General features: G+C 36.2%; 1 protein-coding gene across 3 annotated transcripts in view; it reads left to right on the top strand.

The window, feature by feature from the left end:
- The window catches only part of CDC73 (cell division cycle 73), a 137,458-nt gene that overhangs the window by 102,323 nt on the left and 9,723 nt on the right, over positions 1 to 25,412 (top strand). Inside the window, exons 14-16 of one of the 3 annotated variants that reach the window (XR_008510955.1) lie at positions 14,345 to 14,506; positions 14,913 to 15,042; positions 17,440 to 17,540. Coding sequence is in view for 2 of the 3 variants with exons in the window: in XM_002809673.5 (XP_002809719.1) it covers positions 14,345 to 14,506; positions 17,440 to 17,540 (263 nt within the window). In the remaining variant the exon portion in view is untranslated. Of the gene's footprint in view, positions 1 to 14,344; positions 14,507 to 14,912; positions 15,044 to 17,439; positions 17,541 to 25,412 lie in introns of those variants that run through there. The other 2 variants (XM_002809673.5, XM_063726114.1) reach the window with 2 other exon arrangements.

Below are 25,412 nucleotides of genomic sequence, written 5' to 3'. Positions count from 1 at the left end.
CCATATGGAACCAAAAAGGAGGCAGAATAGCCAAAGCATCCTAAGCAAAAACACCAAAGTTGGAGGCATCACACTACACAATTTCAAACTATACAACAAGACTAGAGTAACCAAAACAGTGTAGTACTGGTACAAAAACAGGCACACAGACCAATGGAACAGGTTAGAGAATCCACAAATAAAGCTGCCCACCAGCAACCATCTGCTTTTTGACAAAGTCGACAGGAACAAGCAGTGGGGAAAGTGCTCCTTATTCAGTGATGCTGGGATAACTGGCTAGCCAAATGCAGAAGATTGAAACCAAACCCCTTCCTTTCACCATATGCAAAAATCAACTCAAGATAGATTAAAAGTCTTAAATGTAGGACCTGAAACTATAAAAACCCTAGGAAAAAAACAGGGCATGCCATTCTGGACATAGGCCTTGGTAAACATTTTATGACAAAGTCTTCAAAAGCAAATGCAGCAAAAACAAAAATAGACAAATGGGAGCTAAACCAAAAAGCTTCTGCCCAGCAAAAGACATTGTCAACAGAGTAAACAGACAACATACAGAATGGGAGAGAATATTTGCAAGGTATGCATCTGACAAAGATCTAATACCCAGAATTTATAAGGACCTTAAGCATAAAACAAACAGTCCCATTAACTGAGCAAAGGATACGAACAGAAACTTCTCAAAAGAAGATATACACATGGCCAACAAACATAGGAAAGAAATGTTTAACATCACTAATCATTAGAGAAATGCAAATCAAAACCGCAATGAGATATCATCTCACATCACACCAGTCAAAATGGCTATTATGAAAACATCAGAAAATAATAGATCTTGGTGAGGTTGTGGAGAAAAGGGAATGCTTATGTGCTCCTGGTGGGAATGTAATTTAGTTCAGCCACCGTGGAAAGCAGTTTGCAGATTTCTCAAAAAACTTAAAACAGAACTACCATTTGACCCAGCAATCTGATTACTGGATATATACCTAGAGGAATATAAATCTTTCTACCAAAAAGACACATGCACTCTTGAGTTCATTGTGGCACTTTTTTACAATATTAAATACATGGAATCAACCAAAATTTCCGTCAGTGGTGGATTGGATAAAGAAATCTGGTACGTATATGCCACGAAATACTCTGCAGCCATAAAAAAGAAAAAAACCATGTCCTTTGCAGCAACATGGATGCAGCTGGAAGCCATTATCCTAACAAATTAACACAGAAACAGAAATCGAAATACCACATGTTCTACGTGGGAGCTAGACATCGAGTACATGTTGTACACAAAGAGGGAAACAAAAGACACCAGGGCCTACTTGAGGGTGGGATCAAAAAACTGGGAAGAGGGAGAGGATCAAAAAACTACCTGTTGTGTACTGTGTATATTACCTTGGGTCAAGAAATAATTTGTACACCATTCCCCAGTGACATGCGATATACCTGTGTAACAAACCTGCACATGTACCTTCTTGACCATAAAAGGAAAGAACAGCAAAATAAAGAAATTGGGTTTTATTCTGGTCTTGATAGTAGTGTGATAATAATCCAGAACAAAACAAAGTCTTCTACAAGAGTCAAGGCCTAAGTCAGTGTTAGAATAATTATATTTTGTAATCTGAATGCTCTAATGTTGAAAATTTCCTGTTAAAAATTTTACTGATCACTGGGAAAACAGTTTTATTCAGCAACATAATACCCAAAAGGGGAATGTGAATGCTCTGGCTTCTTTCTCAGTAAAATAACAATGATAACTTTTTTTTTTTTTTTTTTTTTGAGACGAGTCTCGCTGTGTTGTCACCCAAGCTGGAGTGCAGTGGTGCGATCTCGGCTCGCTGTAACCTCCACCTCCCGGATTCAAGCGATTCTCCTTCTTCAGCCTCCTGAGTAGCTGGGATTACAGGCGTGCGGCACAACGCCTGGCTAATTTTTGTATTTTTAGTAGAGACGGGATTTCACCATGTTGGTCAGGCTGGTCTCAAACTCCGCCTGCCTCGGCCTCCCAAAGTGCTGAGATTACAGGCATGAGCCACTGTGCCTGGCCTAATGATAACTTTTAAAGAAAAGCCGCTTCACATCCAAAAAAACCATATTGCTTTTAATTGATTCAAAGTGAGAAGCCAATTTGCAATATATGTGGATTTCAGGTTTCACTAAATGTAGAATTGAATTTTAAGTGCCTCCAACTTAAGTAGCTTTCTTTACAAAATCTAGGTATTCTGGCACATACAAGTATATTCATACCTGAATTCTTTTTTAAAAAAATTTTTAGTACTTTTGAATGACAAAATATTCATTGAGCTGTTTTTTCATTAATAGTATGGCTTTTATAGTAAAGTTTTAGTATTCTGGCAGATGTGAGTTTTTTGATTGCATATGTCATCTGATGAGATTCCTCAAGTAATTTACAATTGTGTGAACACGATATACTTTTGGTCCTTGAAATAGATTTGATAATATAACAGAAACTGTCAGACTCACAGAAATGGATCACATTAACTGCTTCTAAAAATTGTTTAGTTTTTGTATGAGCTTTCCACCTTTTAGTCAATATACATGGCTTTTCATGATTTATAATCTGAAATATATGTGTTTTTTGGTGATAGTTTCTGTGTCTTGCAGTCTATCTCTAGTCTTTCCAACTAAATTATGATTTCTTAGAGACAAGGGCTTGTTATTTTATTATTTGTAGCTACGTTGTTTAAAACAGTGTTAGCCAAATAATGAGTACTAAGTAAATAAAGAAAAAGAAAAGGATGAGGGAGCACATTGAGAAGAGAAGATTGGAGGATGGGGGACTTGTATACCTGAAATTTAAAGTTTGGTTTTGTGTATGTGTGTTTGTGCAACCTGTGAATTAATTTATTGCATTTATCTCCAAATTGAAATACCTTTTTTGATACATAGTAGTCATATCCACGCCTGGGACTCAATTTTAGTTCCCATGATGCTTCATTACACTTGGTATTGTGTTGTTTTTTTGTTTTGTTTTTTGCATTTACTGTATTTTTTTAACCAATTTTATGATTTGTGAATTTGGTATTATCCAATCTCACAAATTTTAGTAATTGACAACTTTTTAAAAAATAAATATATTTGACTGGTTATACAAAATTTACAGTAAGTTTGTGGAATGTTAAAAAAAAGAAATTGTCTTTTCATTCTCCTCAAGAACCTTTGCAGTGTTTATCTGAATGTATTACAAATCTAATACTTAAACACTGTTTTATAGCAGAAAATAGTGAATAATGAAAGAAATCACAAAGTAAATTTTAGTGTCATTCTCTTTAGTCTTGTTTACTACAGAGAAACCAGACAATTAAACAGACCACATTCTTAGGATAGACCATGCCTAATGTTTCTTCCAAGTTTAAAACACTCCCTTCATTGTTTAACACCTCATTGCAACTGACATCTCCCCTACAGTTTGAGTCAGCTGGAGGCTTTGCTATGTAATTAATGCATAATTGAAACCTCCTCCACACAATTATGGTACTGGCTGTAACTCATAGCTCAAGTTGGCATAGATTCTATTTGGTTTTATGTAAAATTGAGGATTCTTTAGTTTTGTATATCCCTTCAATAAGAAACAAACAAACAAAAAATAAAACCCTTTAACATGCTAACAAACAAAATTAAGATTGTATTTTGGAAGTATTTTTAAAAATACCTTTACATCTATAAACATGATCTTGAAAGTTGTTTATTGGAACTGTAAGGTTATTTAAAATAAACGATTGGGTGTAACTTCCTGATTTTGGCCATGTTGGCAGCCACATGGGGCCGAGTTCCAAAGAGGAGAGATTGTGCGCAGAAGGTGCTCAAACGCTATGTGGAGGATTCTCCTTACATTCGCCAAATACTATTCAGCACATGCATGTGAGAAAACTACATGAGGCCTGGGAAAAAGTCACCGGGAAAGAAACAGACAGAAAAATTACCAGAGCGTAGACTGGACTGAGAATAGTATTTGTTCCCAACAGTCCCAGGCAATGCAAAATGATCTAGCCACTTTGGAAAATAATATGGGAGTTTATTTTTTTCCCATCACATTGAAAATACTACTCCACTATCTTCTAGCTTCCTTTGTTTTGATGATGAGAAGTTAGTTGTTAGTGTGATAATCAGTTCTATGAGGGAAATCTGTTCCATGTGGTTATTTTAAAGATCATTTTAAATTTATCTGCTGTAGCTAGATGCGGATTTCTTTTTTATATACCCCACTTGGAATTTGTCAGAATTAAATCTGCGTATTGGTGTTTTTCATCAGTTCTCAAAGTCTTGGTCGTTTTGATAAATCCGTGAAATACGCTTTCTTTTTTTTTTCTTTTTCTTTGTTTTGCGTATGTTCTGTTCCCCATCCCCCCTTTTTTCTCGCCTCTTTTTGGAACTTAAATGAGACATACTTTAGACCTTCTCATTCTATCTTCCATGTTTCTTAAATGATTCCATTTTCTGTCTCATTTTCTCTGTTGCCTGCATTTTTCATTATTTCGTTACTTTTAATTTATAGTTGTCCATTTCTTTGGCCACACCTTAATCTGATCTTAAGCCTATCCATCGCACCTTAAACTTCAGATATTTTATATTTCAGTTTTTGTGGTTCTGTTTATTTTTCAAACCATTATCTGTCTTTGTAATTCTTTTTTACTGTATATATTTGCAAGCTTGTTTTATTTTCTAAGCCTTGGTTTTTGGTAATTGTAGCATTTGGAGTCCGTAGTCATCTTCCTTTGAATGTTGTTTCATACATGATAACTTGTTTCCTTGTGTGTTTAGTTTTTTACTGTTCATTTTATTGTTTTTTTATTTTGTTAATTTACTAATTTACTGTTCATTTTCCTTGGAATTATTTTCTGTAGAAATTCTTTGATCTCCAAGTGAATATGAGAGAACTCCAGAGAAGATGTGCATCTGTGTCTGTTAAGCACCTGGGAGCATTACCAATCTAGCATAACTTTAAATTAAATTCTCTATTGGAGGTTTTAAATATCTAGATACTGTTGTTCTTGCTGCAAATTCAAATGAGGTCACTTTTACCATTTGAGATATTTGATTTTCCTTGCAATTGTCAAAATAAGGGTTAGGGTTAGGGGTTGTTGGGGAAGAGGGTGAACAGTGAGTTTATTTCTAGTTTACCATTATGTTGAACTTAACCCCTGAGTCTCAGCTTTATAAGGGAAGGAACTCTTATTAGATTTTCTACCTTGAGTAGAATTTGGACTTATTTTCTATTTCAGGAGCCCAGTGAAATATAGTGAAAAACCAGGCTTAACTTTAATTGGTTTGCAAATCCAATGGATAGCAGTCTGCAGTATTATTCTTACTTCTTTGGGTTCCTCTCTTTTCACTTGGTCTTTGGTCTAAGTATTTTTTATACCTTGCACTAGCTCAGATAGGCTTTTAAGATTTTTTTTCTTTTTTCCTTTTTTTTTGTATTGATACGTAATAGACCCACATATTTTGAGGTACATGTAATATTTTGACACATTTTTATAACATGTAACAAATCAGGGTAATTAAGATATATATTACCTTAAACATTTATCTTTATGTTGGAAATATTCTAATTATTCTTTAATAGCTATTTTGAAATATACTGTAAATTATTGTTTACTGTAGTCACTCTGCTGATTTATTGAAAACTAGGCCTTATTTCTTCTACCTGTATTTCTGTACCCATTAATCAACCTCTATCTCCTCCACTCTCCACTCCCCCACCCTTCCTGGTCTCTGATAACTACCAGACTACTCACTTCATGAGATTTACTGTTTACTCGGTTTTTTTTGGGAATTATTGTTGCAGTTACTTAGGGGATCTGTCATATTATACCAGAAACAGAATAAAGTCATAGTTTCTAAGGGTCATAATTTGTTAGTGTTTACTCATTGCCATTGTTCCATGTATATATATATGAAATATGCTTTCACATATACACATATACGAAATATGCATTCACCCATACACATATACGAAATATGCATTCACCCATACGCATATACGAAATATGCATTCACCCATACGCATATACGAAATATGCATTCACCCATACGCATATACGAAATATGCATTCATATATGTACATATATGAGTACAAGTGCCATGATTTCCGAATGGTGGTCTCAGAGCACTTAGAAATCTTACATGGTTTTATCAAAATAATTATTTCAGACCAATTTTTTAGTTCAACCAATGTTTGAGGATGCTGAATGTGTTTTCTTTTTTTTTCTATTGGTTTAAAGATTTATTATGTTGCCTAAATTTATCTTCTTACCTTTTGTCTTTAAAAAAAAATTTATTTCCACAGGTTTTTGGGGAACAGGTGGTATTTGGTTACATGACTAAGTAGTTTGTGAGATTTTGGTGTGCCCATCACCTGAACCGTATATGCTGAACCTGATTTGTAGTCTTTTATCCCTCACCCCGCTCCCACACTTTCTCCCTGCATCCCCAAAGTCAATTTCGTCATTCTCATGCTTTTGCATCCTCATAGCTTAGCTCCCACTTACAAATGAGATCATTCGATGTTTGGTTTTCCATTCCTGAGTTACTTCACTTAGGATAATAGTCTCCAATTCCAACCAGATTGCAGCAAATGCCATTAATGCCTTCCCTTTTATGGCTGAGTAGTATTCCATGGTATATATATGTACACTACGGTTTCTTTATCCACTAGTTGATTAATGGGCATTTAGGTTGGTTCCACATTTTTGTAATTGCGAATTGTGCTGCTGTAAACATGCCTGTGCAAGTATCTTTTTTGTATAATGACTTCTTTTCTTCTGGGTAGATACTCAGTAGTGGGATTGCTGAATCAAATGGCAGTTCTACTTTTAGTTTTTTAAGGAATCTCCACACTGTTTTCCGTAGTGGTTGTACTAGTTTACATTTCCACTAGCAATGTAGAAGTATTCCCTTTTCACTTCGTCAATGCCAACATCTATTGTTTTTTGATTTTTTGACTAGGGCCATTCTTGCAGAAGTAAGGCGGTATTGCATTTTGGTTTTGATTTGCATTTCCCTGATCATTAGTGATGTTGAGCATTTTTTTCATGTTTCTTGGCCATTTGTTTATCTTCCTTTGAGAATTGTCTATTCCTGTCCTTAGCCCACTTTTTCATGGGATTGTTTTTTTCTTGCTAATTTGAGTTTGATGTAGATTCTGGATATTAGTCCTTTGTCAGAGGTATAGATTAGGAAGATTTTTCTCCCACTCTGTGAGTTGACTGTTTACTCTGCTGACTGTTCTTTTGCCGTGCAAAAGCTCTTTAGTTTAATTAGGTCTCAGCCATTTATCTTTGTTTTTATTGCATCTGCTTTTGGGTTCTTGGTCATGAAATCCTTGCCTAAGCCAATGTCTAGAAGGGTTTTTCCTGTTTTATCTTCTAGAATTTTTCTAGTTTCAGGTCTTAGTCCTTGATGTGTTTCAGGACTTAAGTCCTTGACCCATCTTGAGTTGGTTTTTGTGTAAGGTGAGAGATGATCCAGTTTCATTCTCCTACATGTGACTTGCCAATTATCCCAGCACCATATGTTGAATAGGGTGTCCTTTCCCCACTTTATGTTTTTGTTTGTTTTGTCGAAGATCAGTTGGCTGTAAGTATTTGGGTTTATTTCTGGATTCTCTATTCGGTTCCGTTGGTCCTTGTGCCTATTTTATACCAGTGCCATGCTGTTTTGGTGACTATGTCCTTATAGTGAAGAGAAGAGAATGAAATGAAGAGAGTGGATATCTTTGTCTTGTTCCAGTTTTCAGACAGAACGCTTTAAACATTTCCCCATTCAGAACTACGTTAGCTGTGGGTTTGTCATAGATGGCTTTTATTGCATTGAGGTATGTCTCTTGTCTGCCAATTTTGCTGAGAGTTTGAATCATAAAGGGATGCTAGATGTTGTCAGATGCTTTTTCTTCATCTATTGAGATGACCATGTGATTTTTGTTTTTAATTCTGTTTATGTAGTGTATCACATTTATTGACTTGTGTATGTTAAACCATCCCTGCATCCTTGGTATGAAACCCACTTGATCATGGTGGATTATCTTTATGATATGTTGTTGGATTTGGTTAGATGTATTTTGTTAAGAATCTTTGCATCTGTGTTCATCAGGGATATTGGTCTGTAGTTTTCTTTTTTGGTTATATCCTTCCCTGGTTTTGGTTTTAGAGTATTACGGGCTTCATAGAATGATTTAGGGAGGATTCTGTTTATCTTGTGGAATAGTGTCAAAAGGATTGGTACCAATTCTTCTTTCAACGTCTGATACAATTCAGCTGTGAATCCTTCTGGTTCTGAACTTTTTTTTGTTGGTAATTTTTAAATTATCATTTTAATCTTGCTGCTTATTATTGGTCTGTTTAGGGTATCCATTTCTTCCTGATTTAAGCTAGGAGGTTTGAATCTTCCCAGGAATTTATCCGTATCTTCTAGGTTTTCTAGTTTTTGCATGTAAAGGTGTTCATAGTAGCCTTGAATGATATTTTGTATTTCGGTGGTGTCAGGTGTAATAGCTCCCGTTTTGTTTATCTTTTCAAAGAACCAGCTTTTTTTGTTTCATTTATCTTTTCTATTTTTTTATTTTTGTTTCAATTTCATTTAGTTGTGCTCTGATGAGAATGCTACCTGTAAAGCAGCACACTGGTTGGTGTGCCATATATCTGAGTGATTGGCTTTGCCTTCAAGAAAACTGTTGTCCAGGTCTGGCGTGGTGCCTCATGCCTGTAATCTCAGCACTTTGGGAGGCTGAGGTGGGAAGATTGCTTGAGCCCAGGAGTTGGAAGTTTGAAACCAGCCTAGGCACTACAGCAAAACCTCGTTTCAAAAAAAAAGAAAGAAAAGTTAGAAGAATAGAAACCTGAAGTCTGTCAGGGAGATAACAGACTTTGTAGATTATCATAATAATAATTTAAAAAGCCCACTGTAAAATTGTAGAAAATTGAATTCTACTTTGAATAAAGAAGGTAAATTCATAGTGAAATACATATGGCTTAACTTTAGAATTAAATAAATGCCTAAATATATCCATAGAGATATATTTAAAGTTCTATAGGCTAGGAAGCAAAAATTTATAACATTCGTCATATTTGAATTTCAGATGCATTTTTACCTTTTGGATGCTACCTTATGGACAACTGTATTATTATATATTGATAGGCCAGAGGTGATTTGTTCAAATTTCTTGTGCAAGAGGAGGCATAGAAATAAAGTACTGTTGTTTGTTATTTAAGGCTTAAGTCTGGGTAGTACTTGATAGACTTAAATTTTGCCCTCTTTAACATCCTAAGTTGTATTCCATCTGGTCATTGCTGCCATTAGCTGATGCTTCTAAGCTGAGAGTGGAGTTGTAGTGGAACAGGATATATTTGACAGTTGACCTAGGGTAGCTGAATTGATAGTGCTGTAATATATAGCACTTTGGTCACATTGTTTGTTAAGTTCAATTAGCTCTAGAGTATTATATACTTTACTAATTCCAATATACAGTTATTTTTCATGATTTAATATCTCTGAAATTGTAATATGTCATATAATTGATGGTATCCTAGAATTGCTGTGGCTAGGTGGCAGTCCTGACATAGTTTTTATTACTGGCACATGCACAAAATAGTGATGGCAATTCATAGTTTCATCAGTTCTGTGAGATAATGTGCGTAGATGGTACTATATATGTTGAATTTAAATGTAGTGCAAAATATCTTGAAAAAAGATATGGTGCAATTTAGCATTGAAACAGTTATTATGGAGGAACAAAGAGAGAGGACTCACACTACCTGATTTCAAGACTTACTATCAAGCTGCAATAATCCACACATTGTACTAACGATGTAAAGATAGATAGATGAATGAAAATAATGGAGATTGCTTAAATGGGGCTATACTATTTTCAACAAAGACATCAATGCAATTCAATTAAGAAACGAATGCCTTAGCAATAAGTGGTACTGGAACAATTGGATAAATATATGGGTGGAGAGGAATGACTGTCAGCCATTACCTAACACCATACACAAACATTTTTTAAGGTAGATTATACACACAAACTTAAAAGCTGAAACTGTAAGGCTTCTAGAATAAAGCATAATAGAATGCTTTTGTGACTTTGAAATAAACAGTTTTTTTTTTTGAAGGGTGAACCATAAAAAAATTTTAAAACTTCTGTTCATCAAAAGACACCATTAAGAAAATAAAAAGGCCAGCCACATGCTGGGATAAAATCTTTTCATTGCACATTTCTAACAAAAAATTTGTATCTAGAATCCTGCGTGTCAGTATTTTTAAAAATCCTATTAAAAATAAGCAAGAGATGTTGACACTCCACAAAAGAAGGTATACAAATGGCCGATCAGCACATGAAAAAAATTCTCAGTTGTTGAGGAAGTAAAAATTAAAATGATGTTGAGATACTATTTCACATACCCATTAGAAAGACTAAAATTCGAAAGACTAGAAGTCTCATACATTTTTAGTGGAAGTATAAAATGGTTCAACTGCTTTGGAAAACTTCCTGGCAGTTTCTTATAAAGTTACACATACCCCATGATTCACTCAAAGGTATTTACATAAGAGAAATGAAAGCATGTGTTCACAAAAACACTTATACAGGAATATTTATGTTAGCTTTACTTGTAATAACCTAGACCTTGAAACTACCCTGCTGTATACTGAACATTTGTATCCCACAAAATTTATATGTTGAAACTTAGTCACTAATGCCCCAGGGTATTTGTGAAGTAATTAGGTCATAAGGGCTCTGCCCTAACAAATAGGATAAGCACCCTTATGAAAGTGATCCCAGAGAGCTTCCTTGCTCCTTCTGTGATATGAGGACGCAGCAATAATATGGTTTACAAACCAGGAAGTGGGACCTCACTAGACACTAGACTTGCCAATATCTTGGTCTTCACTTCGTAGCCTCCAGAACAGTGATAAAGAAATTCCTGTTGTTTACAAGCCACCCCAGTCTGTGCTATTTCTATTATTGTATCCTGAACGTACTAAGACACACCGAAATGTCCACTAGCAGGAGAATGGTATTTTCTTACAATAGAATTCTACTTAGCAATAAAAAAGAGTGAACTACTGATAAATCCCACAGCAGGTGTGATTATCAGAAACATTACATTGAATGAAAGAAGCCAGGTACAAAATAATACATCTGGTATATGAGTGTGTGTATATAAATTCCCAAAACAGGAAAAACTAATGGAAAGCAGTAGAGTGGTTGCCTGTTGGGAAGGGAATGGCATTTGACTGAAAGATGTATAAGGAAACTTTCTGGTTGATACAGATGTTCTTTATCTTGATTGGAATGGTGCTTATACTTAGTATACGTTCATCAAAACTCATCTATTTGCGCATTTCACTGTATGTAAATTTCATGTCAATAAAAATGTTGTATATTCAAAAATACACTGAAATGAAGCAGTGGAGTGCAGATTTGATGTTTGAATTCTTCCGCATTAGAGGAATGACATTCCCATTCTTTTTTTTTTTTTTTTTTTCTCCTGAGGCAGAGTCTCACTCCATCACCCAGGCTGGAGGGCAGTGGCGTGATCTTGGCTTGCTGCAACCTCTGCCTTCTGAGATCAAGTATTTTTCCTGCCTCGGCCTCCAGAGTAGCTGGGATTACAAGCGCACGCCACCACACCTAGCCAAATTTTGTATATTTAGTAGAGACGGGATTTCACCATATTGGCCAGACTGGTCTCGAACCCCTGACCTCAAATGATCCACCCACCTTGGCCCCCGAAAGTGCTGGGATTACAGGCATGAGCCACTGCACCTCGCCCTAATCCCGTATTTTTTTTTTTTTTTTTTTTTTGCAAAGCAACAACCAGGTGCTTTATGGAACCTAAAAATGGAAGATAGCAATAGTAGATGAACCTATTTTGCCTGAGATACATATGAAACAATTGCCTATCACACACCCAGCAGTGCAGCCCAAGCCAGAAGAAATAACCAGTTTTCTGGAGGGTTGATGACTGTGATTTATGTAGAATATCATAGTTTAATTGGCAGTAGTTTTTTCCTTTCATAGTGGTACAATATAATGGTGTAGCTCACAATCATTGGTGTCTTAGATTTGATGAACTGCAGTAGGGTGAACAGGTAAAATTATATTGACTCTGTGGAATACTAATCTTTTTAGTAGACTTAACTTTAGGGAAGAGGTCATAAGATCTATCCTTATGTTTTCAAATGAGATCCTTAATGAAAAGCATTTTGAAATAAAGCTTTTTTTTATTGCTAATAGAGATGACTGTAATTCTAAGAAAATATGTAGATATAATCAGAAATTAACATGCTACAGCATCTAAAAATTCTAGGACGGTGGTTAATTGTAAAAACCATGTTAATGTTTCTGAACTTTTATAAAACATATCAACCAATGTGTAGACCTGCAAAAGTTGAAATAGGTGTATAATAGACTTTTTATTAGTTTGGTATTGTAATAGATCACTCATTTGTATGTATTTTACATTCTAGTCATATGATTATAAGTAATTTTGTTTATAAGTTTATAAGTAATTTTGTACAAGTAAATTTAAACTTTAACACCATGTTAAAATTTCAGAAGCCAGAAAAGAGGGAGATGCAGTCTTATATTTAACAACTTAAACATTTTAAATCCCATGTAGTTATAGACTGAGATAAAACAGAGCATTTCTCTTGGCAGTAGAATCCCTTTGTTCTGTGTGTGTGGAACATAAGTTCAAGAGGGCAGGGACTATGTTTTGTACAACTATGTATATTATAAAACTTATAGCACAATATATTGCACATACTATTAAAACATTTTTGTTGTGGCTTTTTATTAGAATGCAATTTCAAACAATGCACACATACTAAATTTTCTAAATAATGTGTTTCATTATTCAAAGTATTAGTACTGTCTGGCATTTTCTAAGTGAGCTTAATTAAGAAATAAACCAAATGCCATAGGAAGCAAATGATTATCTGGGGGAAATTTTTAAATGATATAGAAATCTTAACTTTTTAACCAAATGTAAAATGGATGTGAGAACAATCAGCTCAGAAGCAAAGTTCAGTATCATCATTATCACCATGAACTAAAAACTTTCTAGACAATAAAATTAGTATTATGTGATGAATCCAATATGTGAAATTGAAGTTTTTCAGAGAACTCTAATTAGTGCAAGTTCTCCTGTGCTTTTTGGTCCTTTCACCCTTTCATCTCTTTTAATCTTTAGAAGCAGAATGATACTCTCATTATATTGATTGTATTCCCTCCATTTTATTGGAGAGACTAGATCATAGTTAATAAAATATGTTATTGGACTGTTAGGATTCTGTATATATTTAGAAAATAAGACTTTTAAAATACTTTGTGAACACTAGCAAATTTTACAGGTGGTAATAGCTATCCAGATTGCTAAGTTATTTTTAAGAATATCTGTCTTGAGAATGGATCCACATAAGTAAGTTGGTAAATGCCACTAGTTGATAATAATAGCAGGTTATCAGCATGCACTGATTTAATTTTCATACTTTAAAATTTTCAAGGCTACTCTGAAGTTTGATGGTATTTTTGTAATTTTGCTGAAGCATAAAATCTTAAAAAAAAAAAAAAAGTTTTGTGACGCTCCTGGATAGGCTAAGTCGCAGAGTAAAGAAGCCTACTAGCCACAACAACTTTTTCATTTCAAATGACCTTTTGATTTCTAATAAAATTCCTCTTTATCATGAAGTTTTCCTCTAATAGAATTTGAGAAATTAAGTATTAGTGTGGAAAATGCTAAGTGCTAGTTGAATGAATATAAATTGTGTGTTGTTACACACACATACACACCCCACCCCCCCCCCCAACTTAGGGTCTGAGTGAGCTTGAGTTCTATTTGGTATACAAAGGAAAGACCTATACACTCCATGATCTGTACTTGCAGAGCAGGTTTATTTAAAAACAAACATCTTTAGTTTAAAACTAATTAGTGTTTAAAAAATTATTTCAGACCGGGCGCGGTGGCTCACGTCTGTAATCCCAGCACTTTGGGAGGCTGAGGTGGGTGGATCACGAGGTCAGCAGTTCGAGACCAGCCTGACCAACATGGTGAAACCCCGTCTCTACTAAAAATACAAAAAAATTAGCTGGGCGTGGTGGTGGGCACCTGTAATCCCAGCAACTTTGGAGGCTGAGGCAGGAGAATTGCTTGAAACCGGAAGGCGGAGGTTGCAGTGAGCCAAGATTGCGCCACTGCACTCTAGCCTGGGCAATAAGAAAAAAACTCCATCTCAAAAAAAAAAAAAAATTATTTCAAATTATAGTTTATCTTCCCATTTTCATCACATGGAATACATTGACTTTTTCTCATCTCTGTTTTTTCAAAGATTTGTCCCATCAGATGAAAAGAAGAAACAAGGTTGTCAACGAGAAAATGAAACTCTAATACAAAGAAGAAAAGACCAGATGCAACCAGGGGGCACTGCAATTAGTGTCACAGTACCTTATAGAGTAGTAGACCAGCCCCTTAAACTTATGCCTCAAGACTGGTAAGATAGTCTATATATATATATATATATATCTTTTCACAGGTGTTGAACCCAAGAGAATGAATGTTGTTATTGCCGTTGATGACGTTGCTTTTTAAGAGATGGAGTCTCACTATGTTGCCCAGGCAGAACTTGAACTCCTGGGCTCTATCAATCCTCCTGCCTTAGGCTCCCAAGTAGCTAGGACTACAGGTGCATGCCGCTGCACCTGGCAGCCTATATTTTTAAAATATTCATTTGTTTTCTGTATATTGTTGGTTGTTTTTTCTCGTGTGAGCAATTATCAAATTTTATCATGGGTTCTAAATAGAAACTGTCTTTGAAAAGTGTGTTGATGTATATTTAGTTTGGTCATCAGTAATGTTAACATTCTAATAATTCCTCAATAACTTTATATTTTGGATAGGTAAACTTGATTTTACTTATAAGAAGAAACATTCCAACTTCTGGAAAACCCAGTGTAAAAAATTCTTTCCACTTGTTCATTTGTTCTGGATCAGCTTGTAGAACCCAGCAAATTAGACTAATGTTGTAAGGTATTCTATGTTTAGATTTTTGGTTTGGAGAATTTCAATTTTCTGGTAAGAAAAAAATGAAGGCAATAATGTAATAAAAATAGAAACAGCTCTTTTATCATGGTTTAACCCTTTTATTGAATTTAAATGTCCTTTAACAAAATATTAAGCTGTTTATAATATAAAGTGCCTATAAATTTAGACACACAAATTACCTTATTTCTTTAACCAGGAGTAAAAGTTGAGTATATATCTGTGATACAGAGAATGCAACCCATGGCACATTAGATGAATTTACCTTTGAAGTACTTGTTAGTTTTCAGGCATTAAGAAGTCAAGGCATTGAGAATATTAATATTAAAAATTTTCTTAAGAAAATTGCAACCAGGGGACCACTGCAATTAATTAGTATCACAGTATCTTATAGAATAGTAGACTGGCCCCTTAAACTTATGCCTCAAAACTGGTAGGATAATTCTCTCTCTCTCTCTCTTTTTCTCTCTCTCTCTCTCTCTGTCTCATATATATTTTCATTATAATTCTTCTCTGGTACCTAATAGATACTTGAGTAATATAGAAAGTGAGTAAGATGAGAATTTCAGATATCAAGCTTAAAACCAAGTAGGAAAGTTATATCACTTGTATTTTATGTTTGCAGTGTATTTGCAGAAATAATACAGTGTATACAAATGTCATCACTATGCTGTAAAATACCGCTTGTGTATATTAGTTAGGGTCTCCAGCCATTGAAGCCTCCAGCATTTTCCCTACTTCCTTATTTTCCTTTTCCTTTAATTGTCCTTCCAAGAATTCATGGGGAGTAACATTTTTATTATCCTGCTTCCGTGCTGATGCTATGAGACGCAGTAGAATATAAGTGACCTCTGTCCAGCAAATACGTTTGCTTTGGCAGGCATCTTGGGCTTTCAACTGTTATAAGTTACATCATAAAATTGAAAGATTATTTAATAGTGTGCTGCATTGCCAAAGATGATTTTGACAGTTTGAGGCATGTATCCCATGAAAGGGGAAATTTTTTAACTTAAGATTTAATTTTAGCCTCAGAGATTTTTTTTTCTTTTATTTTTATTTTATTATTATTATACTTTAAGTTTTAGGGAGATTTTGAGCAGGTTGAGAACTTTAAGCTTGCAGTTTTTAATAGTTGTAGGTCTTTGCTTGAATAGAAGGTAACCCTGGTTTAATATTTTTTTGTATGTCTGCAGTCTTCATTAATTGCAGTGGTTATCAAAGTGTGGTCTGCAGACCTCAGATCATTCCTAAGACCCTTTCACAGAGTTGCAAGGTCAAAACTATTTTCATAATAATACTAAGATGGCTATTCTTATGATTTATCTGCCCTTAAATAGAACAGTAGCATACACAGTGCCTCAGCATAGTAATTTATTCCCCTCCTTCTCTTCTTCCTTTCTTCCTTTTCTCTGTACTTCTACCTTCCTCCTTTCTCTTCTCCAACATGCCCATGCACTTGTTTCTTCATTTATACAATGAGGTTTCTAATAGTGTCCAGTGAGGTCATTGGATTGTTTTGAAGATTAAATGTGTTAACATCATAAGTAGTGCATAAAGTCCTTAAAATGGCACTTGACACATAGTAAATGCTCAGTAAATGCTACTAATGTTAACCATTATTGCTGATAATGTTGTTGTTTTGTTCCCATCTTACTTTAGTTATTGGCTTTAACTGTTTATGGCAGTACTTCTTATAATTTCTCAATTCATTTAAGTATTTTGTAAAATAATGAAATTTGAGGGCCTACAAAGAAGTTTGTTCTTTCTAGGAAAACTGGGTTGTTTGGTTGGGAAAAAAATGCTTTAAAAACTACTTATAAATTTAGGGTGAATGAAACAGTTGTAAAACAATTGCAAAAATTATAAAAGTCTAAATGGTTTCTAAGTAATCACAAGAACTCAGATAAGGCCCTGGGACCTTGTAAAATGGTTGATGAGTTCCTATAATGTAATGTTTTTAGTTAAAGTAAAATATTTAAGATGTGTTTGAATTTTAAATGATTTTTTAAACAACTTTTTTGATTAATAGTTATCAACCACTATTCCCTATTACATTGGAAAAGTGGGCCACTACTCTAATTAACAGAAGGGAACAGAAAGGGCAAACAAGATTACATACAAGTATTGTCCATTGAATTATGTTTAAAAGACTTAGGTGTAAAAACCAGATACATGGGAAGTATAACAATCATTAATACATTCTAATGGCAATATCATATTGAAGAGGTGGTAAGTACTGTATTTGCTTCATAGAAGGATTGATAAGACTCTATCACATGAATGTTTATGGGACTGTTGCCTAAGGGATTTATAGTAGCTAAAGCTCAAGTTTGAAATAATCTCCGTCTGTCCCCTACCTCCCCCCACCCACTTTTCTACTTGTAGGGACCGCGTTGTAGCCGTTTTTGTGCAGGGTCCTGCATGGCAGTTCAAAGGTTGGCCATGGCTTTTGCCTGATGGATCACCAGTTGATATATTTGCTAAAAGTAAGATTCTCTTTGTATTTACTGTTTATCCAGTATAGAAATGTTCTCACTTTATTTAAGAGAAAGAGTCATATAGTTCTGCACATATGATGTGTGTATCAAAAGATTGCTGTTAAGTAACATATGTTAATGTTTAAGCATCTGTGACATATTTTTAAAAGTTTTGTACATTAATACTTTCTATGTAGGTATATCTGAAAGTGAGTATTGCCTATCCCACAACACTACTAATTATTTTTAGATCACTTAAAAATCATTGGCCAGACACAGTGGCTCACGCCTGTAATCTCAACACTTTGGGAAGCTGAGGCAGGCAGATCACCTTAGGTTGGGAGGTCGAGACCAGCCTAACCAACATGGTGAAACCCTGTCTCTACTAAAAATACAAAATTAGCCGGGCATGGTGGTGCACACCTGTAATCCCAGCTACTCGGGAGACTGAGGCAGGAGAATCGCTTGAACCCGGGAGGCGGAGGTTGCAGTGAGCCGAGATCACTTCAGCCTGGGCAACAAGAGCAAAACTCCATCTCAAAAAAAAAAAAAAAAAAAAATTAATACTGTTGCATGTCCATAGATTTTGATTAAAATTGATGCCAGTTTTTTTTTTTTTTTTTTTTTTTTAAACGGAGTCTGGCTCTGTCACCCAGGCTGGATTGCAGTGGCGCGATCTCAGCTCACTGCAAGCTCTGCCTCCCAGGTTCACGCCATTCTCCTGCCTCAGCCTCCCGAGTAGCTAGGACTACAGGTGTCCACCACCATGCCCGGCTAATTTTTTGTATTTTTAGTAGAGACGGGGCTTCACCGTGTTAGCCAGGATGGTCTCGATCTCCTGACCTCGTGATCCACCCATTAGTTATTATGAATGTCAGTTGTACTATTCTGAAATGTCTTATGTTTTTAGCAGCCCCAGTTGTTAGTGGTACCATCATTTTTCCTTAGAAAGTACCCAAGCTTGAAAGTTTTAGTCATTTGTTCTTCTGTTACCTTCATTCATTTAAAAAAAAAAGAATTCTAATATTACTGACTATAGGAAATTGGTCAGGGTGGTGGGAGAAATTATAGAAAAAAGATGCAAACCTTCTTGGAAGGCTGGGAGGTTTTGCAAAAGCTTTGAAAGATAATTTGGCTGAAGTCAACTGGATTCTCTTACCCGGAGCATGATAGCAAAGATTAGATAACCTGGGGATGTAAAGAAATTGATCTAGATAAGTTAGTTTACTTAGGCCTCCCGGAACCTGGCCTTTAATCAACCGCAGGAGTTGGGGGGTGGGGGTGGCGGGCGGGGCGGGGTGGGTTGGAGGTGGCGTGGTGGGGTGGCGAGGCAGTGGCGACCACGTTAATTACCCACAAGTGTGTTGACTCAAAGCCTTTGTCATTAAATCTGTAATAAAAAGACGCTGGCGTGTCAGGGCTGCGGCTGCTGTGACTGCTGTGACTCTTTAAGGCATCCTCCTCGATGTCTGTGAGTGGCCCAGTCCCCTAGCTGCACGTCCAGGAAAAAACCTGTGTCTGCGTACATTTTCCTTCTGTCATTCGGCCAGGATCTGCAGGTTGGGCCTGGCAACTGACATTATGATAGCTTTTTATGTTATTTCTGAAACTTGAGTGATGCACAGAGTTGGTAAATGGAAAGTTAAATAAAAAGAGAATCAGAATTTTAATGAAAGTAAAATGTCAACGAGAATTCTTTTTTACCTACTTGCTTGCCTTGTTGAATAATATTTCAACAAAAAATTAGGATGTCTTTAAGATATAAATGTTGTATGAAATTCATTAAGAATATAAAGTTTTAATTTTTGTTCAAATTTAGTCTTCTGAAATTTAGATAAGAATTTAGAGAATTTTCTTTTAACAATCATCAGTGATATACTTTCATGAACTGTTCTTTCTCTTTCGCCTCTTTCTTCTACACTGACTCCTTTTTCTCAGCGTTTAAGAATACTCTTTCCCCTTCCATCTTAATCAACAAAACAAAACCCTTACCGTTGACCTCACCCTTTCCCCTAGCTTATTCTTTTTCCTTTTAGAGCTACACTTTGGAAAGAATTGTCTCTACCAACTCATTTTCTGTTCAAATCCCCTGTAGTCTAGCTCTTGCTCTGTACTAAAACTATTTTCACTGAAGTCACCAGTGACTCAAATATTGGATACTGTTAACTTATCAGAATTTGATTCTATTGACTCCTTTACTCCTTTTTAAGTTACTTTCCAAGTACCTGTTACACTTTGTCTCAGATTTCCTTACTACTTTTCCTCTGGTTATCAACTGGAGTGGACCCTTCAATATCATGCAGTTGAAAACTCCCATATAACTTTTGACTTATCCCAAACATACATACTAATAGCCTACTGTTGACTGGATGCCTTAACTGATAACATAAACAGTCGATTAACAAATATTTTACATGTTAGCATTGTATACTGTACTCTTATGATAAAGTAAGTAGAGAAAAAGAAAACGTTAAGAAAATCGTAAGAAAGAGAAAATACATTTACTGTTCAATAAGTAGAAGTGGGTTATCATAAAGGTCTTCATCTTCATTGTCTTCACATTGAGTAGGCTGAGGAGGAGGAGGGGTTAGTCTTGCTGTCCTAGGTGGCAGAGGAGGAAGAAAATCCATGTATAAATGGACCCACTCAATTGGAACTTGTATTGTTCAAGGATCAAATGTATATGGTTATGTCCCTATTTCTCTTCTCCCATAATTCTAAATACCCTCTCAAGAAGATCTCATAGCTCTCGATTACCATTTATATTCCTTTATTCTAAAAATTATGTCTCTAGCTCAATATTCTGGACCTATATACCTCACTCACTATGAGATAACTTCTCTGTGATATCTCATTGGTACGTCAAACTCAACCTTTTCCAAATGGAATTGATGGTTTTACTCTCTTCCTTATTCCTCAAACTATTTCTTATTATCTGTTAGTCCTTTTCAGTAATTTGCCTAAGCCAGAAACTTGGGAGTATATTATCTCTTAGCTCTTAGTTGATCTTTCTGCTTTCACTCTTCTGGCTTCCAGTCGTTTTCTGCATCAGATTACACTGTACAGCATTGGGGGAAAACTGAGGATATTTGGGAACATCTCTGTGGGCCTTGATAGAAAATTGTGTTATATTTTGTTAATGTTGCATAATTATAATGAAATACATCGTTTGAGAGAAGATTAAATACTGATTTGCATAAAATTGCCAAATAAAATCTTTACAAATTTAGAATAAGTTTAAGCTGATATCTGGATATATTTTAGATATGTTATACTTGACATGGCTATATTTATTTGTTGGTTGACATGTAAAAATTTTTTTTGTTGATACATAATATTTGTACATATTTATGGTGTACATGTGATATTTTGTTACATGGATAGAATGTGTAATGATCAAGTCAGTATTTAGGGTATGTATCACCTTGAGTGTTTATTATTTCTGTGTTTTGGGAACGTTTCAAGTCATCTCTTCTGGCTGTTTAGAAATATATAATACATTATTAAGTATAGCCTCCTACTCTGCTTTTGAACATTAGAATTTATTCCTTTGTGCAGCTGTTCACCATGGCATATGTTTAACTATGTAACAGTCCTGCACATGTACCCCTGAACTTAAAAGTTAGAAATTAGAAAAAGAATTTATTTCTTCTACCTGTATGTTTGCACACATTAATCAACCGCTTTTCATCCCTCTCCTTCCCTCCTGCCACACACATACACACACCCTTCCAACCCTCTAGTATCTTACCATTTTACTGTCTACCTCCATGAGATCAACTTCTAACGTTCCCACATATAAGTGAGAACATGGGAAAATTTGTCTTTCTGTGCCTGGTTTCTTTCACTTAATAGAATGACCTTCCAGTTCTATCCATGTTGCCTTGACACAGATGACAGGATTTCATTCTTTTTTATGGCCACACAGTATTTCAGTGTGTATATATAGTACATTTTCTTTATTCATCTGTTGATGGATTTAGGTTGATTCCAGATCTTGACTAGTGTGAATAGTGCTACAGTAAACAAGGGGTGCAAGTATCCCTTTGATAAACTGATTTTCTTTCCTTTTGATAAATACCCAGTAGTAGGATTGCTGGATCATCCAGTAGTTCTGTTTTTAGTTTTGAGAAATCTTCATACTGTTTGCCATAGTGGCTCTAACTAACTTATATTTCCACCAACAGTGTAGGAGTTCCCTTTTCTCTGCATCCTTGCCAGCATCTGTTATTCTGTTTTTAGTAATAACCCTTCTAATTGGGGTAAGATGTTATTTCATCGTGGTTTTGATCTGCACTTCCCTGATGATTAGTGATGTTGAACATTTTTTCATACATTTGTTTGCCATTTATTTGTATGTTACCTTTTGAGAAATGTCTGTTCATGTCCTTTGCCCACTTTTTAATGGGATTTTTTTAAAATTGTTCAGTTTCTTGCATGTTAGTCCCTTGTTGGAAGAATAGTTTGCAAATAGTTTCTCCCATTCAACAGGTTGTTCTTCACATTGTTTATTGTTTCCATTGCTGTACAGAAACTTTTTACTTTAATATAATCCCATCTGTTTTTGTTGCCTGTGCTTTTGAGGTCTTAGCCATAAAGTCCTTGCCTCGACCAGTGTCCTGAAGCAGTTCTCCAATGTTTTTCTGTGTTCTCTTGTATTCCACTCAGTTTCTGTGACATCATTATTTTGAATTCTTTTTCTGATTTTCCTAAGCTTATTTTTCATTGGGATCTGTAGCTGGAGAATTATTGTTTTTTTTTTTTTTGGAGGTATCATAATTTCTTACTTTTTCTGTTTCTTGTGTCCTATGTTGATATCTGCACATCTGGTGTAAACATTGCTTCTTCTAGTTTTTTGATTTTGCTTTTTTAGGGGAGGACTTTTCCCTAAAGATGTACCTATGATTTTGATTGAGTGGGGCACTTTGGCTTTGGTTCTTCATACTGGCTGTGTAATTTCTTACGTATAAACAGTGTCAGTGGTGTCTGTGGTTTCCTCAGTGGCTTACGGTATCTTGTTAGTGGAGGGTGTGGTGAAGTTTTGCTGGGGTCAGTGACATCAGGCAGGCTAGTCCTTGGGCCCCAGTGGTGGCAGCAGCAGGCTGAGCCTGCCTGTCTTTGAGTCCCAAGGCCACGTATGCTGGCACCTGTGCTAGTGGGTCCAGACATCATCTTGGGTGCTAGCAGTGGCAGTGGTGAGCCTGGAGGGTGAGCAGGTCAGGTTTCTGGGCAGAGGGCAATGGCAGTAGCAGTGAAGGGGCAACCTCTGGCTCCCCAGAGGTCCACGCTGTTACCGATTGTGGCTTTGATGGGCTGGACAGGACAGTGCACAGGCCCACAGAGGGTGTGTGCTGGTGGGTAACAGTTGTGGTGGTAGTGGCAGGTTGGTTGGGCGTGTCTTCTGCCCCTGGGAAAATTGCTCAGGTGCCAGTGGTGGAGGATGTTGCAGGGCCACCCTCAGGCCCCAAAATGTGTGCTCAGGCACTGCTAGGGCGGCAGAAGGGGAGGACAGAGCCCAGCCAAGTTGGCCTGTCCTCAGGCCTCCAGGTTGCAGGCAGGGGTGGGGTGTTCTTCAGGTCCTTGGCAGCGTGCTACCAGCACTTGGGTCCTGCTGCTGGGGAGAGCAGCGTTGTTTTCAGTGGCAGTGGCCAGTAAGCAGGCATCTGGGGCATGTGAGCTTCCGCCAGTTGGTGGCTGTGATTGGGAGAATCTGTCCTCAGGGTGCTTTTAAATACACGACTGTTGGAGTTGTGGGGTCACTGCCAGTGGCTTGCACTTAGGTATCATCATTGTCTGCAGGTTGGCGGGGGGGGGGTGGGGGGCTGTCCTCAGGTGCTTCCCCCACCCCCGACTTAGGGTGTAAGGACTCTTGGGCCCCACGGTAGGATGCAGTCTGGTGGGGGCCGAGCCCTCAAAATGGCGCTGTGCTGCATGCAGCTGCTTAGGGCATGTGTAGGACCCAAGCATGAACCTCCTATCTGGAGCATCTTGTGGTCTCTAGGCAGCTTTCTGTGTTGGTGTCAGGACCCCTGAGGGTCATGTGGCTCTCCCCTGGCTAGGATTGCAGGAGTCTGAGGTGGGAATGTGGACCATTAGGGGTCTTTCACCCTTATCTCACTGGTGAGCCCATCCTGGCTTCCCTTCTCCTTCCTTGCCTTAGGTGTTTCTGCTTACTTTATCTGTTGAATTCCAGTGCACTCTCTTAGATCATCTATTCAAAGTGTGATTGTCTACTCACTATTTTGGTTCTTTTTGTTTGTTGACCCTCCTGGTAACTTACAGAAGGTGGTTCTTCTTTTTGGAGGAGGCAGGTGCCAGATGCCTGTAGTTAGCTATCTTGAAGCCCCTCTCAAGATATTTTTAATGATAAATGTCTTCAAATTATTGCTAGCTACTACCATCGAAAAAATATTTTTATTTAATAATCTTCTGTATTATCCCTTTATCATTTGTCATGCCATCAGTATATCTAAATATTGTTTAAAAGGGCACCTCTTTGATCTCTTTTGCTTTGTTGCTTTCCCCAAAAAATGTTGGCAGCATTCATGAAGTTTGCAAAAACAAGCAATTCTGAGTTGTGTGAAATATTTTGCAGTTGTAATTCATTGTGCTGCGGTAAAACTGGCTTCTTACGAAAGAACTTTATTTCTTTTTCTTCTTCTTCTTTTTTTTTTTTTTTGGAGACGGAGTCTTGCTCTGTTGCCCAGGCTGGAGTGCAGTGCTGCAATCTCGGCTCCCTGCAACCCCCAGGTTCAAGCAATTCCCCTGCCTCAGCCTCCTGAGTAGCTGGAATTACAGGCGCACGCCACCATGCCTGGCTAATTTTTGTATTTGTAGTAGAGACGGGGTTTCATCATGTTGGTCTGGTCTCAAACTCCTGACCTCAGGATCTGCTTGCCTCGGCCTCCCAAAGTGCTGGGATTACAGGCGTGAGCCACCGCACCCGGCTTACTTCTTGTTTTTAACTTCCAGAGGCTTAAAAACTTTTAATACTTCTTCTGAATAGGAAAGTTTTTTTTAATGATAATATGTTGGTGTAAGTTTGTTTTGCATCATTGCTTCATGCGAATAAAGTATGAGTGAAACTTTATATGTTTTTAAAAATTAGTGACTTACACTTTTTGGACTCTAGTATCCTAGCTTTAAATTTAAAAGTTGTCTATTCTGGTGGAAAAATAAATATCAATAAAGATGAAATCTGTTGAAATTATTAAAGAAGGCTGTAGGCCATTATGGCTTCAGTTTGATCATTTTAAAAAACGTAACTTACATGCATTCTGAAGAATGATTAGCAAATAATTGAACAAGTTAGAAAAGCAACACCTAAGCAGAATGGAAATGATTAAAATGTTGATTTACACTGAATGCATGAGTTTTAAAATTTTTTTAATTGACAAATTTATTTTACACATATGAATACTACTTTGAAAGTTTCTTGAACATTATTACATGTAGCCCCTTTAATGAATTTGTTTGATTAAATTCAAAATGAATAATTTATGTCTGATTAAGAGACTTTTATTTATAAAAGCAAATAAATTAGAAATAAGTTTATTTTTCTGGGCACGAATTATTCATTTTAAATGTTTATCAAGAGTTGAATCTTGATTAGTTGTTAACATCAAAAGCCAATATGCTAGCAAGCAATATGAAACAAGCAATCCATAAAATACCTATCAGAAAAAACTTTAAAAGTCAATTGTTTTCTCTTTAAAACCTCTTATACCAGGTTATGATACTGATCATAATCATATGCTAGTGAAAAAGTAAAAAACTGGGGGGGAAAAGCTTAACATTTGTACATGCACATGCAAGACAAAAGCTCCCTTGATAATAAAGGGATTGCAGATACAATGATAAACTAGCTGGGATAATTCAACT

Source organism: Pongo abelii, chromosome 1, assembly GCF_028885655.2.
Source record: "Pongo abelii isolate AG06213 chromosome 1, NHGRI_mPonAbe1-v2.0_pri, whole genome shotgun sequence".
In the NCBI taxonomy this organism is placed as follows: domain Eukaryota; kingdom Metazoa; phylum Chordata; class Mammalia; order Primates; family Hominidae; genus Pongo; species Pongo abelii.
This window is presented reverse-complemented; position numbering and strand designations above follow the sequence as displayed.